The 19605-nt window shown below is 41.4% G+C and overlaps 1 protein-coding gene across 2 annotated transcripts in view; it reads left to right on the forward strand.

Moving 5' to 3' along the window:
* Positions 1-19605, forward strand: part of LOC126418780 (alanine--tRNA ligase, mitochondrial) — an 85685-nt gene that overhangs the window by 52103 nt on the left and 13977 nt on the right. The window contains exon 11 of one of the 2 annotated variants that reach the window (XM_050085711.1): positions 11081-11229. The exons of the other annotated variant lie outside the window; for it this stretch is intronic. Within the exon in view, the coding sequence (XP_049941668.1) occupies positions 11081-11229 (149 nt within the window). The remainder of the gene's footprint in view (positions 1-11080; positions 11230-19605) is intronic. 2 annotated transcript variants of the gene reach the window in all.

Genomic DNA, 19605 nt, shown 5'->3' on the forward strand with positions numbered 1-19605 from the left:
TTTACAAGCTTCAGTTTTAAATCGGAAAACAATATCTTAAAGGTAGAATATATACATCAATTACAGTGCTGCTCAAACTTAGCAGCCTTCCATGATCGTAGACCCTTTAGCTGTACTGGTCATGCAGCAACACGTGAGTCACATCACAGTCAGCTTATAAAACAAGACGTTCCTTCTATAACACAACAAACAACTATTAGAACATGGCTCGTTTTATGCCAACTGTGATGCCAGCCAATCTTTTGCATGCAAGATGTTAAATCTGATATTAATCTTGCAAATAGTCAATAAGTCTGAACTTCTTAAAGCAAATTGCAATACTTTAAAGCGTGTAAAACACTTTCATTGCAACTTCAACCATCAAATGATTTCAGTAGGAGGCTTATTGAAATACTCTAGCAGTGTGCAAAGCAATAAAAGCACATCTCATTATAGGGTTAAGATAAAATTACACCTTTAAAATTACAACTAAAATGGCATTGCTTAATTTGAGCTGCTTGTGCACATAGTTGAGGAGCTGTAACCAGTACTGCCAGAGCAACAATTATCATTAATTTGACTGACTCACAATTAAGACTACTCAAGGTGCTATTCAATACAATGTACTTCAAACAACATAACAGTTTGCCACTGTCACACTTATAGAACTTACCAGGCATTGGGCTTTAAACAAACAGATATTACTCCAACAAAATTTCTCTGAGATCAAGCTCTTTACAATTTGAACAATTTGCACAGCTTTTGTAACACCCAGTAAATTACACAATAGACACAGATAGTGCTTGTAACCACAATGGCACCTACAGGGCGAGGAGCTCCCATACACAAATGCAACAGCACATTTGAGGTACCGCAGCTCAGTGTGAAAGTCATAAGGGCCACCCAACAGTTAATCGTGCAAGAATGATCCTGGATGAGAAAATAGCTTACCCACCAGAATTAACACAGCTGAAGATGGCAGCAGCTGACAGAAGTCTTGGTATGGTGTAGGATGTAGATGGTTGTATTCAGGCCTTTTCATGGCCACACTGTCCTCCAGATATAGCAAGGCCCCAGTTCTACTATTAGCGTGAAGTCTCATGCTAGGTTGTCCACTCACAAGCATTGCTTCCATACATAGCCAAAACAAAACTCTGGGCTCGCATGACCCACCACTGACCAGGCCGCGACCACTACTGCAATGACTATGACTGACTGACCGATTGACTGACTGGGTCACTGCCCTCTCTCCCTAACCAGTGTAACTTCCACTGCATCTTGCTGCTATGCTGACTTCCTTTGAATCGTTTTGCACACATCCCAAAAGGTGATCACAACCACTCGCACCATGGCAGAGCATGGGCACAAGAAAGAGCTGAGACACTAACCACTCCAGAGAGAAGTTACGGCTCAGCCTCCCCCCCCCCCCCCCCCCCCCTCTGTTAAAGCAGAACGGGGGGTGGGGGGGAGGCTGAGCCGTAACTTCTCGGAATCTCCCTTGCTTAAGGCTCTAGAATCGAGGTGTACCTGCTCGACCCTTCACCTTGCTCAGTTGCGCTCTAGTTCTTCGCCCTGCCTCTCAGCAGGAAGTTCACCGGCCAAAGCCCCTTAACCACCACACAAGATCTACAAAACATGGTAACAATTTTTCTGTGATGCCTTGACTTCCTTGACTTGGCACCCAAAACAAAAGTTTTTGAAGAACACTTCACGTTGTACCTTAATAGATCTGCTCGCCTACCCTTGTTATATCTGGCTTTCTCCCAATGATGTACCAGCTTGATGTTGTTCCTAGCTGCATCTCCCATTTTATCTTTATCCCCTTCGCATCTTCGCGCTGGCAACATATCATTCAGTGACCATAAATTGGCTAACGGAGAGTTCAATCAGAACAACAACATTATTTTGATAGGAGTGGTTATAAGAGTTTCATGGTGGGTGGTATTAAAGGCAAAGGGCAGCCAATTTAGGGGCAAATCCCATTGCTTCTCTGATTCTGAATGGTAAGTGATGCGGGTGGACTTCAGGTTCCAGTTTATCCTTTCTGTGAAATATGATTGCGGATAATAAGGCATTGTAGTAACATGCATTATTCTGTGGTCAAAGCAGAATTGCCTAAAGTCTTTGGACTTTTAATGCAGGTGCATTATCACTCACCATGGTTTTAGGGGGGGCAAAAAGTGGTGAATATCTTCTCAAGATGTTGAATAATTGTGGCACTTGGAACACCAGTTCCAAGAATTAACCAGACAAACCTGGTGAAAGCATCAACTAGAATGAAGACAAAATGATTTCCCCTCTTGGTCTTGGGCAATGGATCTAGATAATCAATAAGAGGTTGGTCCATTGGTTGAAATTCGCGAGTCTATTGGAAAAACCCTTTCCTGGGAGCTGTATTGGCCATAGCTGCTTTGCACCAATCACACTCTGACCAACTTTCGAATGTCCTGGTCCAGCCCTCTCCAAGTAAACTTCTCTTTGATCTTAAGTCACATCTTATGGTACCCCAGGTGACCTCCACATAATGAAAATCTTTAGACTCCAGGAATTAAGCTCCGTGGGATGCATAACTTGGCCCCCCACTCCTATTTGGGCAGAAACACAAGAAATCCTTCTCTATCCCAGAACTATTTTTCCTACATTCAATTTATCATATATCGGCTGCACTTCGGGGTCTTGCTGTTGCTCTGTTTTCAAGTTGGCGAACAAGTACGGAATCTGTCAAAACACCTTTGTGTCACACAAGCTGTGCATTGGCCTCCGGCTCTTCACTCACATCATCAACCTGAAATATTTGACTCAATGCGTCAGCTGTCTGATTCTGTTGCTGTCTGATAAGACAAACATCAAATTGAAATGCAGAAATCCTTAGAGCCCCCTGTGCTATATACTCTGTCTTGCGAGGTCAAGCCAGCACTCAGCTCAAGGCCTGATTGTCTTTTTCGAGATGGAACCGACGATGCTCTAGGTAAAACTTGTATTTTTCTAAGGCGAACATGATGGCCAATGCTTCTAATTCGTACACCGACTACTTACTCTCAGCTGGTGACAACACCCTTGAGGAATATACGAGGCACCTCCTCTCCCTATCCTGTTCTTGTAACAGGCCCACAGCCACCCCAACATTGGAGGCATCTGTTTGAACAATGAATGGAGCATTAAAATCAGGAATTCCCAACACCAGAGCCGGACTTACAGCCAGCATCAAAGGTGGCTTGCTGCGATTCACCCCACATAAATTTCACTCTTGCCCTAAGGAGTTGGTTGATAGGAACAGCCATCTGGGCAAAATTGGGAATGAATTTGTGAAAAAAATTAACCATTCCAATAAAAAGAGCAATGGTTTTCGTCTCTCTGGGGACTGGAAATGAATGAATGGACTGGGTTTGACTGTGGTCAGTGGCTATGCCTTTAAGAGACAAAATGTGTCCTAAAAAACATATATTGCTCTGAGCCATGGATACTTTGGAGGGTTATACAGTCAAACTAGCTTCCCTCAGATGTCCAAACACATGATGGAGATGATCAAGGCGCTCCTGAAAACTGGCACTTTATATGACTACATCATCAAGGTAATTGTAATTATAGATGAACTTTGACTTAAAAGCCCCCAGAACCGAATCCAACAGACATGACTAAACAACTGCACTCGTAGCTAGCCCAAAAGGTACTCTATTAAATTAAAAAAGATTATAGCCAGTACAGAATCCTGTCACTGACTTTGAACCCTTGGCTGAGGGAATTTGATAATGAGCCTGGTTCAAGTCCAGCTTAGGTACCAGGAAAATGGGTGCTGTATAAGGCAAGATAGAAGGGCGAATTGCACCATCAACAAGTAATTTGTCAATTATTTCATGTAGTTCTTGCATTTTAGGTGGATATAATTGATGAGGGGTTTGACTCACTGCCTGCTGATTAATGAGCTGGATGTGATATTCGGTTTTATTATTTACGCCAAACTTGTTGGTTAATACTTCAGGAACGTTACCTATCACCTCGTTCAATGTGCATAGCTTGATCTGCCAACAGGTGTCTAACATTGACACTCGTCTGTGGCACGCTGCCCCTACAGACTTTCGCCCCAACACCATGAACACGGAACTGAAAGCTTTCCTCTGGCTAAATTGAAAACTGAAGTGACCACAGGCATAATCCAGTAAGCATTGGCTCAACTGCAAAAAATCACAGCCCAGAATACACCTTACAGCTAGATTTTTAACAACTATACGCACATTTGGCCAAGAAAAATCCTGTATGCTACTCCCAAACTGAGCCTGGCCAACAGTCTTGAGGGGTTGATTAGTGAGCATCAGCAGCATAGTACACTTAATTACCTTCAATTCCAGCAAGTGGGCTAACTGCTTATAACACTTGTACCAGGTGTAATCTAGCAGGGAGGCATCGCTCCCAGAATCTTAACAATGCACAAATGGCCGAATTGCGCAAATGAAGGGCAACCATCTATCCATCACAGAACACACAATACGACAACCTGACGGCAGTCTCCTGCAGTATACTGTTGTCAGACCATCGTTCTCTTTCCCATTTCTCAACCAATGTGAACATAATTACTACCATGACTGTGTTTCAGTCTCCAGTCATGCAGATCCTATATCCTGCACACTTCTTGTGTTTTAGTATACCCCCTCATTCTTTAGTCATCAGTATTGTGGCACTTTGGCATTCCAAATTGTTGCCATTGCTGCTGGAGATTCAACACAATAAAATCTTTCAGAAAGTATATTATTACTGTAGTTATAGCGTGTATTTATTTACGTGCTGTGCATTGACTAAGGAAGTATTCGTGAATTCATCCTTCATATCCACTGCTGACTGTAAAAACCCAAGTCAAACCACACCTGTCTCCTAAATTGTGAATGATTATGTTGTAACTTGATTTAATGTCAGTTTGAGGAAGAGAAAGAGGATAATTTTACCAGAAATTGAGAACCTGTATAAGAACTTTTATTGTAACAGCAGTCTTCATATCCTTAAATAGCATTTCACCCAAGGAAGGCATCAGTTCAAAAATCTGAGACTTATGTTCCATATTGTGTAATAATTTGTTTATATCTGTTGTTCGACGTGTGGTCACATTACTCCACAAAGTGTCCTTTACATCAAGACTCTTGAAAACTAATAAGTGCAATGTTCAGTCAGTAATTTATGGCTTTTGTTTATTGATGAAAATAGTCATCTGGGAACTTCATGTCTCTTTGTATTCTGTTTCATATCATTCGTGTGTGACTGTTACAGAACAAAAGTTGATTTTAACAGAGAAGCATCTTCCCCGTTTTTTTTTTTTTTACTATCCAGTCAATGGTTTATAGTTACAGTTCCCAAGTCATTTTTGTCAAGTGATATTATTCGATTCCTACTAATAACCCATGGCCATTACCTCCCCCTTTCCTCGCTCATTATTAAGATTTGTAAACTGAAATAAATTTGTATGCTAAATATTGTTATTATTTTTATTTTAATTCTGAAACATCATAATTCAACATTTTGTTGTTACTCTTTTTTTTTCTTTCCTCTTTAAAATTTCTCAGTTGTATTATATTATCTTGTGTTGTGGCACAGAAGCAATCTTGAATAAAACTTAAGTAAAGTAAAATAAAATATTAGGCTATCTGACTGTGTATATACTTCAGAATGTCTCATTTTAACAGTCTAAACATTGTTGCTACCAAGTAACACTGTCTCTTGGTATGTCACAACTATTTGTTGTGTAGTTATTAGCTGTCCCTGAATGTTTTTTACTGAAGTTATATTGGTCACTCTGGCCATTATTACATAGATTGTCATTTGAAAACAGTGAAAAAGAAATCTGTAAGGAAGGTTTTAGTTGAAAGTAAGTAATGTTGTACTTACCACTCACCCAATAGCAGAAGCATTTAGTTCTCAACTACACACACGAAAAAGAATGAAATCTTTTCTAGCTTTTGGAAAAAAATTCTTTGAAAAGCTAGAGTACAAATAAACACACAAAAACACATATGAGGTTGGTTTGAAAAGTTCTCAGAATGGAATAGAAAAAAAGTACTTACATCACTGAAACTTTTTAATTTTCAGTGTAGTCTCCTTGTAGATTAATGCACTTTGTCTAGTGATGTTCCAGTGCCCTGATTCCATCTAGAAAATGAGTTTCCTCCAGGCCTACAAAATAGTTGTCAACTCCAGCTATCAGTTCTTTGTTTGAAGTGAATTTTCGTCCTCCAAGAAAAATGTTCAGTTTTGGGAAGAGATGTAAGTCTGATGGAGCAATATCCGGTGAACACCTTAGTTCATGTGATTTTGCCATGGTGGCGGCACATGTGGCTGGGAGTGCATTGCCTTGATGGAAGATGACTTTCTTTCTTGCTAAACTTGACCTTTTTTGCATATCTTTTGTTGCAATTTATCCAGAAAGTTAGCATAGTATTCTCCAGTAATTGTCTGCCCAGTGGGGAGATAATCTACAAACAGAATCCCCTTCGCATCCCAGAACAGTGATGTCATGACCTTTCCCAACGAAGGAATTGTCTTTGGTTTATTTGGTGCCAGGGAATTAGCAGGTTTCCACTGATTTGACTTGTTTTGTCTCTGGGGTATAGTAGTGAACCCAAGTTTCATCTGTGGTTGCAAACTGGCGCAAAAAATCTTGTCCGTTTCTCCTAAAATGGGCCAAACATTGTTCTGATATACCCATTCTCATGCGTTTCTGATCCAGCGACAAGAATCATGGCACCCATCTTACAGATAATTTTTCATTTCTAATTCTTCAGTTAAAATGTGATACACCCTTTCAGATGACATCTGGCAAGCGTGAGCAATTTCACGCACTTTGTCGGCGATCCTTCATGACCATTTTGTGCACTTTTGCTATGATTTCTGGAGTAGTAACACATCTTGGCCGACCGCTGCATGGATCATCATCTGAGCTATCCCGACCAAATTTGAATTCATTTGTCCACTTGGCAACAGTTGAATATGAAGGAGCAGAGCCCCCAGTGTATTCTGGAAAATCAGCATGAATTTCTTTGCTTTCATACCTTTCTTTACGAAGTACTTAATCACTGCTCAGATCTCAATTTTCTCCATCTTCGCAAATAACTATGCAGGAATAACAACAGAGCGACGTCACCATCACAGCTCTCTTCGAAGAGCACTGACATGGCACGTGTTTACAGGCAACAGGCCAATGAATATCACGTGAACAACTCGTTGCGCCAGCACTGACCTCTCGTGGTAATTCTGAGAACTTTTCAAACCACCCTCGTATATTGTCCTGATTGGGTACACAGTGCTCATTGTGTGTCAAGCCAACACAATATAGGTGCATAGGTGCACACTGTGTGTGTGTGTGTGTGTGTGTGTGTGTGTGTGTGTGTGTCCCCTAAATTATTTATGAAAAAGAAATCTGATTAACTACAACAATATGGAAAGTGTAGATTGCTAGTCACCACGTAGAGCAGGCACACAGTCACAGAAAGGTACTACAAAAAAGACTGCTCAAGTATTAAAGCTTTTAGGCAAAGTTCTTTTTCTACAGTAAGTAACACAAAGGCCACTGTCCAGCCCCAAAGGAGCACTCCTTTCGTGACTCAGTACCACCCAAGACTGATCCAACTGAATCACATTCTCCACCATGGTTTCAACTACCTATCATCGTGCCCAGAAATTAAGAATGTCCTACCCACCATCTTTCCCACCCTTTCCACAGTGGTATTCTGCCACCCACCAAACCTACACAATATGCTTACCTTTCCCTACTCTAGCCCTGCTCCCAACCCCTTGCCTCATTTCTCGCATCCCTGCAATAGATCCAATGCAAGACCTGTCCCATAGATCCTTTGACTGCCACCTACTCCAGTGATCACTGGCATCTCCTGCACCATCAAAGGCAAGTCCACCTGTGAAAGCAACCATGTGATCTACCAACTAAGCGGCAACCACTATGTCACTTTTAACAGTTAACAAGCTCTCTATTCACATTAATGGTCATCGCCAAACTGTGGCCTAGAGACCTATTTGCTGAACGTGTTGCCCAGCATGATGTGCTTTACTGTAATGATCGTTTCACAGCCCTTGTCATCTGGATTCTTCCTATCATCATCAGATTTTATGAACTTTTTCCCCCTCCCAGCCAGACCTTCTCTTGTTCCTGTCTCCTACCTACTTATTGCCTTCCTTGCTACCACTCCAGTACTAAACATGCCGTCTTTCCTGCCAATGCACCTACAAGTACTTTCCCCTTCCCTATTTCTCTTCTCTCCCTTTTCTACATCTGCATCTGAGTGCATACTCCGCAAGTCACCATAGGATGAGTGGTGGAGGGTGCCCCGTACCACTGATTGTCATTTCCTTTCCTGTTCCACTCGCAAATAGAGCAAAGGAAAAACAACTGTCTATATGCTTCTGTATGAGCCCTAATTTCATGTACCTTACATTTGTAGTCCTTAGGCGAAATGTTTGTTGACGACAGTAGAAGCATTCTGCAGTCAGCTTCAAATGTTATTTCTCTAAAATTTCTCTGTAGTGTTCCTCAAAAAGAATGTTGCTTTGCCTCCCAGGATTCCCATTTGCGTTCCCAAAGCATCTCTCTAATTCGTGCATGTTGTTTGAACGTACTGGTAACAAACCTAGCAGCCCACCTCTGAATTGCCTCGAAGTCTTCCTTAAGTCTGACCTGGTGTGGATCCCAAACTCTCGAGCAGTACTCAAGAAAAGATTGTGCTAGTTGCCTTTATGTGGTCTCCTTCACAGATAAACCACACTTTCCTAAAATTCTTCCAGTAAACCAGAGTCGATCATTCTCCTTCCCTACCGTGTTCCTCACATATTTGTTAAATTTTGTATTGCTTTGCAATATTGTGCCCAGGTATTTTAATGATGTTACTGTGCCAAGCAGGGCACTGCTATTGCTCTGTCTGAACATTACACATTTATTTTTCCTACTCATTCGCATTAACTTACATTTTACTATTATTTAGAGCTAACTTTCATGCATCACACCAACTGAAAATTTTGTCCAAGTCATCTTGTATTCTCCCACAGTCACTAAACTTCAACAACTTCCTGTACACTACAGCATTGTCACCAAACAACTGCAGATTGCTGCCTACCCTGTCTACCAAATCATTTATGTCTATAGAAAGTAATAGTGCTCCTATCACAATTCCATAGGGCACCCCGTAACGATACCTCAGTCTCTGATGAACACTTACCATCAAAGACAACAGACTGATTCTGTTACTTAAAAAGTCTTTGAGCCACTCATATATTGGAAACTGTTCCATAAGCTCAGATCTTTGTCGACAGTCTGCAGTGGGGTACATTGTCAAATGCTTTTTGTAAATCTATAAATGTGTAATATGCCTGTTGCCCTTAATCTGTAGTTCACAGTATATCATGTGAGAAAGGGACAAACTTGAGTTTCACGTGAACAATGCTTTCTAAAACCAAGCTGATTTGTGGGCATAAGTCATTCCTCGTCAAGTAAATTTATTATGTTCAAACTGAGAATATGTTCAAGAATCCTACAGCAAACTGTTGTTAGGGATGTTGGTCTGTAATTTTGCAACCTTATATACAGGAGTCGCCTCTGCTTTTTCCCCGTCACTTGGGACTGTGTTGTGGGCGAGAGATTTGTGACAAATGCAATCTAAGTAAGGCGCCAGGCCAACACTGTTGAGTACTTTTTGTAAAATCAAATTGGGGTTCCATCCAGACATGGAGACTTGCTTGTTTTCAACTCTTTCAGTTGTTTCTCTACACCAGGGGTGTTTATTACTATGGCATCCACACAGGAGTCTATTCAGCAGTCAAATGATGTTATATTTGTATGATTGTCCTGCATGAACGATTTCCTAATGTGGCTTTAGTTTTGGTATCATCAGCTGCCGCACCAGACTGATTGACGAGTGACTGGATGGAAGTATTAGAGCCACTTTATGATTTTACACAAGACCAGAATTTTCTCAGGTTCTCAGCCAGATCTTTTGCTGAGGTGTGATGGTGGTAGTTGTCATACACTTCGCACATAGATTTTTTCACAGACAATCAAATCTCTAATAAGCTTTGCCCGTCATCATTTATGCGTTCTCTTCTGAACTGAGAGTGCAGCAGCCTTTGCTTCCTCAAATGTTTCCTGAGTTTAGTTTTTAAGCATGTCTTTCTCTTTCTTCAAACACTTACCAGGCACATATATCTCGAGACAACAATTTACAATCTGTTTAAACTTTGCTCTTAATTCCTCTACGTCCATTGTACTGATGTTAATCCATTGCCTAAGTGAGATGCTAATGACCACTTGTCTGCTCTTTCTAGAAGAAACGCTGCCCCTCCATCAGCCCCACCGAGCCCTGCAGGATCTTCCAGGCAGTGCCAGCATCTCCTCCCTCTGTTCCCCCAGCTCCACACCTCGTGCTTCCTCATTAGCCCCACCACCCATCCCACCAGACTGCTGCCCATTCAGAGACAGTCATTTTCCAGTGCAGGAGGGAGGACTTTTATATTCTAGCAGTCTGTTTCACTGTGCCTGTCTGTGACTCAATGCCTTTTCTGTATGTGGGTCGTGACCATTGCTTTCCGTACCATTATTCCAGCCTGGACTTTTCATTTTTTTTAATCTAATTAATTAAATTTATTGTACAAAAATTTTTAGTATTATCCATGAATTTGATTGCATATAAGTAACAAATTGTCTATTATATCTGCAGAACTTGAACCAATTGTATGTGATATCAAAACCGAAGAAATTATAATTAGAGACATAATGCTTTAAAATCCTTGTAATATGACTCAAAATTTGCCAAAAAAAAAAAAAAAGTTTTATTGGTTTGTTTACTACTTAATGGGGTGCATATTTCAGATGCTTGAATAAAAGGAAAGGATTTAATTGTGTGTTGATAAGTTTGTAAGCACTGTGTGTATCCCAACTAAGTTGAACATTTTATTGGTTTTAGGAAAGATGAGAACAAGGGAAAAAGCTCAGAGGGACAGTTTGACATTGTATATCAATTATTTTTTCTTTTTTTCCTTTGCCTTTCACATATTGCTGTCACTAATGTAAATGCTGTATGTTTTGCATAAATATTGTGATTATTGTTTTTATTTTCAGGAAAGCCTCAGTTCTAGTTTGCAAGTTATTATACACAAGCTTAGAAATGAAGCTAACAGGTGTATGCCGTATATTACACATGTTAAATGTTCAGAAATTTTAGAGACCCTGAAAACGAGAATGAAACAACAATCGAGGCAACTATTAACGTAAGTCTTCGAAATAATTATTAGTACAGAGCATAAAAAATGAGGGATAATGCTGTAAGGAACAGAAGATGAACAAAATGGAAAATGGTGACGCATTGTAGGTGTAGATTAAGTGATCAGTTGATTTTTTTTTTCTTTTAATTTCTTATGATGAAATCACAAAAGTGTTTCTCAGTGCTGTAAATGGTTTCAGCTAGTCAGTAATCAGTATCAAACTAAAATATTATACTGCAAATGGTAACTTAATGTTTCCATAGCATTATCAGCATACTATATCAAATAAACTTATGTTGACAACGTAATAGGAATGTCACACCACCATTTGCAGTATGAGCTTTTAGTCTGATGGTGATCACTGGCTGATTGAAATTATTTACAGCATTGTGAAACACTTTTGTGATTGTATCATAAGAAAATAGAGGAAGGAACAGCTCAAGTTTTCTCTCTTTGAAGATAGTTATCTGCACTGTGAGGAAAATTTAGGTGGCATACCCTGAGAACGCGCTAACTGTCGACAAGTGCCAATTGGTACACAGTGTGATCACAGAACAGAATGACTACTAATCACATCCGCACTGCCTTAACTGATGTAACAGCTCTGTTGACAGTGCCAGCTCGATGTTGGATTACTGCACATGTATAGGCATGTCTGCACTGATGAAACAATGCTGTCTGCTGAGGGCTGGACTGGTGTCACATGAGCCATTGTGTCAGCTACACTGACCAGGAACCACTAGCACCTCAGACTAACGGGCATGGGATCACTGTCACTGACATGCTGAGTGGCAGAATGCAGCATTTGTGGAAGAGTCCCACTTGAACTCGTCCTACTGCGATTGCCATGTACATGTTACATGCTGCCATAGTGAATGCAGTGGACCACATTTCATTGTTGAGAGTGACGTAGGGGAAAAATGCCAAATGTGACTGTTAGCTATAACGTGCAGTCTTGCCTTCTACATACTGAGGGCAGTCTGAATAGCATTCACTACATCAGGGAAGTTTTAGAGCCTAAGACACTATGCCTGTTGCAGGCAGCTCCACATGCCACCATTCAAAATGACTAAGCCTGGCCACACAGGGCAAAGAATTTGCAAGTCTTCTTCGAAAAATAATGTTTATGCCTGCTTTCCTGGCCTGCACATTTACCTGATGGGTCATCTGTTGAACATGTTTGGGATATGGTATTTTGGTAACCTGTTCCTGCAACTGCTCTCAATTCTTCATGGAAGCACCTACAGACCACATGCTAAGGTGTTCCCCAGCAGCATATCCAGGCCCTCTTCAATTCCATGCTACGACATTTAGAGGATCTGATTGCAGCAAGTGGCAACTTTACACAGTACTGAATTCTGACTCGAGTATATGTACAGTTCTGTAATTCATATGTATTACCCCATCCCTAATCAGTGACATAAACTTCATTGTAATCATATGTCTCTTTGTTGGTGTTGTAACTTACACCATGCTTTGTGCTGTTGCTAGGCTACAATAGAATGAAATTTTGTGAGTAGTCAACAAGCAGCTATTACATCTACATCTACATTTATACTCCGCAAGCCACCCAACAGTGTGTGGCGGAGGGCACTTTACATGCCACTGTCATTACCTCCCTTTTCTCTTCCAGTCGCATGTGGTTCGCGGGAAGAACGACTGTCTGAAAGCCTCTGTGCGCACTCGAATCTCTCTAATTTTACATTCGTGATCTCCTCAGGAGGTATAAGTAGGGGGAAGCATATATTCGATACCTCATCCAGAAACGCACCCTCTCAAAACCTGGCGTGCAAGCTACACCGCGATGCAGAGCGCCTCTCTTGCAGAGTCTGCCACTTGAGTTTGCTAAACATCTCCGTAACGCTATCACGGTTACCAAATAACCCTGTGATGAAACGCGCCGCTCTTCTTTGGATCTTCTCTATCTCCTCCGTCAACCCGATCTGGTACGAATCCCACACTGACGAGCAATACTCAAGTATAGGTCAAACGAGTGTTTTGTAAGCCACCTCCTTTGTTGATGGACTACATTTTCGAAGGACTCTCCCAATGAATCTCAACCTGGTACCTGCCTTACCAACAATTAATTTTATATGATCATTCCACTTCAAATCGTTCCGCATGCATACTCCCAGATATTTTACAGAAGTAACTGCTATCAGTGTTTGTTCTGCTATCATATAATCATACAATAAAGGATCCTTCTTTCTATGTATTCGCAATACATTACATTTGTCTATGTTAAGGGTCAGTTGCCACTCCCTGCACCAAGTGCCTATCCGCTGCAGATCTTCCTGCATTTCGCTACAATTTTCTAATGCTGCAACTTCTCTGTATGCTACAGCATCATCCGCGAAAAGCCGCATGGAACTTCCGACACCATCTACTAGGTCATTTATATATATTGTGAAAAGCAATGGTCCCATAACACTCCCCTGTGGCATGCCAGAGGTTACTTTAACGTCTGTAGATGTCTCTCCTTTGATAACAACATGCTGTGTTCTGTTTACTAAAAACTCTTCAATCCAGCCACACAGCTGGTCTGATATTCCATAGGCTCTTACTTTGTTTATCAGGCGACAGTGCGGAACTATACTGAACGCCTTCCGGAAGTCAAGGAAAATAGCTTCTACCTGGGAGCCTGTATCTAATATTTTCTGGGTCTCATGAACAAATAAAGCTAGTTGGGTCTCACACAATCGCTGTTTCCGGAATCCATGTTGATCCCTACATAGTAGATTCTGGGTTTCCAAAAACGACATGATACTCGAGCAAAAAACATGTTCTAAAATTCTACAACAGATCGACGTCAGAGATATAGGTCTATAGTTTTGAGCATCTGCTCGACGACCCTTCTTGAAGACTGGGACTACCTGTGCTCTTTTCCAGTCATTTGGAACCTTCTGTTCCTCTAGAGACTTGCGGTACACGGCTGTTAGAAGGGGGGCAAGTTCTTTCGCGTACTCTGTGTAGAAACAAATTGGTATCCCGTCAGGTCCAGTGGACTTTCCTCTGTTGAGTGATTCCAGTTGCTTTTCTATTCCTTGGACACTTATTTCAATGTCAGCAATTTTTTCGTTTGTGCGAGGATTTAGAGAAGGAACTGCAGTGCGGTCTTCCTCTGTGAAACAGCTTTGGAAAAAGGTGTTTAGTATTTCAGCTTTACGTGTGTCATCCTCTGTTTCAATGCCATCATCATCCCGGAGTGTCTGGATCTGCTGTTTCGAGCCACTTACTGATTTAACGTAAGACCAGAACTTCCTAGGATTTTCTGTCAAGTCGGTACATAGAATTTTACTTTCGAATTCACTGAATGCTTCACGCATAGCCCTCCTTACACTAACTTTGACATCGTTTAGGTTCTGTTTGTCTGAGAGGTTTTGGCTGCATTTAAACTTGGAGTGAAGCTCTCTTTGCTTTCACAGTAGTTTCCTAACTCTGTTGTTGAACCATGGTGGGTTTTTCCCGTCCCTCACAGTTTTACTCGGCACGTACCTGTCTAAAACGCATTTTACAATTGCCTTAAACTTTTCCCATAAACATTCAACATTGTCAGTGTCGGAACAGAAATTTTCGTTTTGATCTGTTAGGTAGTCTGAAATCTGCCTTCTGTTACTCTTGCCAAACAGATAAACCTTCCTCCCTTTTTTATATTCCTATTAACTTCCATATTCAGAGATGATGTAATGGCCTTATGATCACTGATTCACTGTTCTGCACTTACAGAGTCGAAAAGTTCGGGTCTGTTTGTTATCAGTAGGTCCAAGATTTTATCTCCACGAGTCGGTTCTCTGTTTAATTGCTCGAGGTAATTTTCGGATAGTGCACGCAGTATAATGTCACTCGATGCTCTGTCCCTACCACCTGTCCTAAACATCTGAGTGTCCCAGTCTATATCTGGTAAATTGAAATCCCCACCCAAGACTATAACATGCTGAGAAAATTTATGTGAAATGTATTCCAAATTTTCTCTCAGTTGTTCTGCCACTAATGCCGCTGAGTCGGGAGGTCGGTAAAAGGAGCCAATTATTAACCTAGCTCGGTTGTTGAGTGTAACCTCCACCCATAATAATTCACAGGAAATGTATTCCAAATTTTCTCTCAGTTGTTCTGCCACTAATGCCGCTTCATTACAGGATAAACTACTACTAACAGCGACAAACACGCCACCACTGGTTGCATGCAATCTATCCTTTCTAAACACTGTCTGTGCCTTTGTAAAAATTTCGGCTGAATTTATCTCTGGCTTCAGCCAGCTTTCTGTACCTATAATGATTTCATCTTCGGCGCTTTCTATCAGCGCTTGAAGTTCCGGTACTTTACCAATGCAGCTTCGACAGTTTACAATTACAATACCGATTGCTGCTTGGTCCCTGCATGTCCTGACTTGGCCCGCACCCTTTGAGGCTGTTGCCCTTTCTGTACTTGCTCGAGGCCATCTAACCTAAAAAAACTGCCCAGTCCACGCCACACAACCCCTGCTACCCATGTAGCCGCTTGCTGCGTGTAGTGGACTCCTGACCTATCCAGCAGAACCCGAAACCCCACCACCCTATGGCGCAAGTCGAGGAATATGCAGCCCACACGGTCGCAGAACCGTCTCAGCCTCTGATTCAGACCCTCCACTCGGCTCTGTACCAAAGGTCTGCAGTCAGTCCTGTCGACGATGCTGCAGATGGTGAGCTCTGCTTTCATCCCGCTAGCGAGACTGGCAGTCTTCACCAAATCAGATAGCCGCCGGAAGCCAGAGAGGATTTCCTCCGATCCATAGAGACACACTTCATTGGTGCTGACATGAGCGACCACCTGCAAATGGGTGCAGATGAGTTTGTGAAAATCTGAATTACTGCCATTTGGTGTGTACAAAATGACATTTTGTAGCAAAGCAAGCTGGGACACATTCCCATTTTGTTCTATTATTTGTCTCCTTAAATGATATTTTTCTTGCTTTCTTAATTATCATTAGTGTTAATGAGACACATGCCATAAGATAAAGCTGTCATTCTGTAATTCCGAGTATAAGTCTGTGCCCAACTTCGCTAAATTACATTAATTTGAACTGTTTCAAGCAACTAGTTTTGCTGAAGCTCAGTTCAGTTAGCCAACAGTAATTATTCCCTCTTCCAGTCACATTGTTGTCATGTAAACAGATGTAATTACTATATTACTGATGAAGTTAGGAAAATGATCCATAGAAATCCTTAAAGTATTCATGTAGCTAATTTCCAAAACATGGTAGGACAGTCAGCACCTAATTATTTTATAGGTAATTAACACTTTCCTGTATGGTATTGCTTATTCAGCTGTTTTGTCATCAAGGAGGCTTATTTCAGTCAAAACACTTATTGTAACATAAAGTTCAGACCAGAACTAATTTTTCTGCACTATTCAATTAATTTGAGGTGTAAAATTCTAATTGTGAATTATCAAAATTATGTATTTAACAATGTGAAACTTTATTAGCCATTTTTGCAAAACTATTTAAGCACTGGACCTGAAGCCATTTCAAGTCAGTCTGTTCCAAGGTTTCAAATGTGAAACCTGTGTCAGTCAAAACAGTCGTAATTTACTTGTGCAGTAATGTGTTTAACTTTATATAAAACCTGACTGTGAATTAGAACTGTTAATATCATACGTGGATTAACTTGAATATGAAAGATAATCAGCACCTAGATTCCGTAACCTTGCCACCGAAGGTGCAACTTGATTTTAACTTCTAAGAAAAGTCTTACGGTGAAAGGATGGCAACTTTATATACTAAAATGATCATTTAAGTAAAAGCCCATGAAATGCAATCTTATGTAAAATTCTACAAGGTTGGCCAAACAATAGTTAAGATGCTCTACAGTACACAGATACCGCCTCTCAAGATCATAGGCAATAATATCAAAGTTTCCAAAGAGCAAAACATATTTCAGGTGTTAGGCCACTACACTCCAAGCAATAAATTCGTTAATGTACCAAATCTGACAAATATGACAGAGGCAGCTACTAACGTACGGTAGATTGATAGGGAGATTACCGAACAACCCGAACCACAGGTTGCTCTAACCCGCACCCTACTCCACAAGGGAAAAACAGACCACCCAATTTATAAACTACTACCTTCCCACGGGTGGGCAAACAGAGAAGAATGGTGGGATGACCCCAAAGCAAAACGGCTGGTGACCTCACCAAGAAAACAAGTAGAATTTAACAAGAGTAAATAAAGCAAGATATCACCAATCTCTTAACTTCTCATAAACTGCGATTGCTTGAGAAGACCTGGCACAGCACCCCCAAGTCGCTCTCCTGAACCGTCCACTGCCAGCCACTTCAACAGACGCAGGAAGGCACACCGATCTCCCGTGTCGTGGCGTCACAGCTCACACTGGCCCGACTGATGATACGGGTTGTCTCCTGTTGCTCTTGTGTCGACCGCGAAGTCACTACCCCTCGCTATACGCCGCAGTCCACTGGACTCACATGGCGGCCTCACATGCGTCGACACTCAAGATGGACAAGTCATCTTGTGTCTCAGTGCACGACCGACCAACTGATTGATCCAACCGCCAATGAGCATTGGCTGAACAAACTCGAGCAGACTGGCGGCCTAACGCACAGACTCAGATGCAGGAACAGACATACTAGCACTCCGAACGACAGACAGACACTAACTGCCTAACAAATGCAGACGAGAAACAGACTAGCAGGCTGGGGACAAGACTGACCAACCGGCGAGTCCATAGCGCCCCTTAAATGCACGTCAACAGTCAACCTTTCCCCTTTCCCACCAGAGGGAGACACCAAAGCTGCGACTGCCACAGCGGTGCCACCGCCAGAAACGGAGGGTGACTGCTTCACACTACGCGCTGCGGCGTGCTCTTCAAAACAGCAATTTTTACCACAGCTCAAACACAATTCCCAGAAGTGTTAAAAACTATCACACCTTCCATTCGATATACAAATCAAGTCCTCATGTATTTTTTCCAGATCAGCAACACTTAGATGAGGACATTGAATTTTTTCATTGACATCCTCTGCTGGGTTCATTGCATGGCAATAAAGATGTAAAAAGAAATAAGTCTTGAATTGTAACATTGACTTAAGGTAGCCTGCACATTTGTGACGTGCCTCTGTTTTGTCCTCCACAGAAAATGTTTCGAAACACACTAGAAGATCTTCAAAGTTTTTCAATATTCTCAAGATACTAGAAGCTCGCATAGTCCATAGAGTCGGGCAAAGGGGTGGAAGACCAGCTTTGTTGCTGGCGCTCTCACAGCGTATGCTTCTGAAAAGTTCCATCCTTTTGTTGGATTCCCTTACGGTGTTTATTGAGTCCTCTCATAAACGTAAGATGGCAGAGACTGTCTACAACTGCCAAGTCTAAACTGTGAGCAGTGCTGTGCACATAACGTGCTTTTGCTTGTATATCCAAAACTAACTTTTTTACTCCTTTGAAATTACCTCTCATATTCGAGGCACCATCAGAGCACTGTCCTCTTAAGTTATCCATTGACAAATTAAGATGAGTAAAAACTTCTTTTAAAATACTAAACAGAGTTTGTGATTCAGTGTTGGGGGTCTCGTATAAGCCAATAAAGTCTTTGTTGATGATTATGGCGTCAACGACAGTATGAATGCAAAATGACACTTATTCGTGAATCTTAGAATCACTTGTTTCATCAACCATAATAGAAAAATATTCAGTCTTCTTCATTGAAACCAATACCTTTCTCAACAAAGACTTTCCTAGTAGATCAATGATCTCATATTGAATATCATGGGACATCCACTTATACCCCGAACGCCCTAACCAATCTTTAAACTCAGGTGTGCCATTCTTTCGAAGTTCCAACAATTGAAAAAAATTTGAGTTTACATATTCGTGCTCTCTAATTGCTAGTCCATGTCGACATAGAAGTTGCACGGTAGTAAAAATTGTCTCAATAGCTAAACAGCCTTTTTCATATCACTGTTTATTCAATTGGGAAGCCACACTTCGGTTGTTGTTGTTGTTGTTGTTGTTGTTGTGGTCTTCAGTCCTGAAACTGGTTTGATGCAGCTCTCCATGCTACTCTATCCTGTGCAAGCTTCATCATCTCCCAGTACCTACTGCAGCCTACATCCTTCTAAATCTGCTTAGTGTATTCATTTCTTGGTCTCCCTCTACGATTTTTACCCTTCACGCTGCCCTCCAATACTAAATTGGTGATCCCTTGATGTCTCAGAATATGTCCTACCAACCGATCCCTTCTTCCAGTCAAGTTGTGCCACAAGCTCCTCTTCTCCCCAATTCTATTCAATACCTCCTCATTAGTTATGTGACCTACCCATATAATCTTCAGCATTCTTCTGTAGCACCACATTTCGAAAGCTTCTTGTCTAAACTATTTATCGTCC

Source organism: Schistocerca serialis, chromosome 9, assembly GCF_023864345.2.
Source record: "Schistocerca serialis cubense isolate TAMUIC-IGC-003099 chromosome 9, iqSchSeri2.2, whole genome shotgun sequence".
NCBI classification, from domain to species: Eukaryota; Metazoa; Arthropoda; class Insecta; order Orthoptera; family Acrididae; genus Schistocerca; species Schistocerca serialis.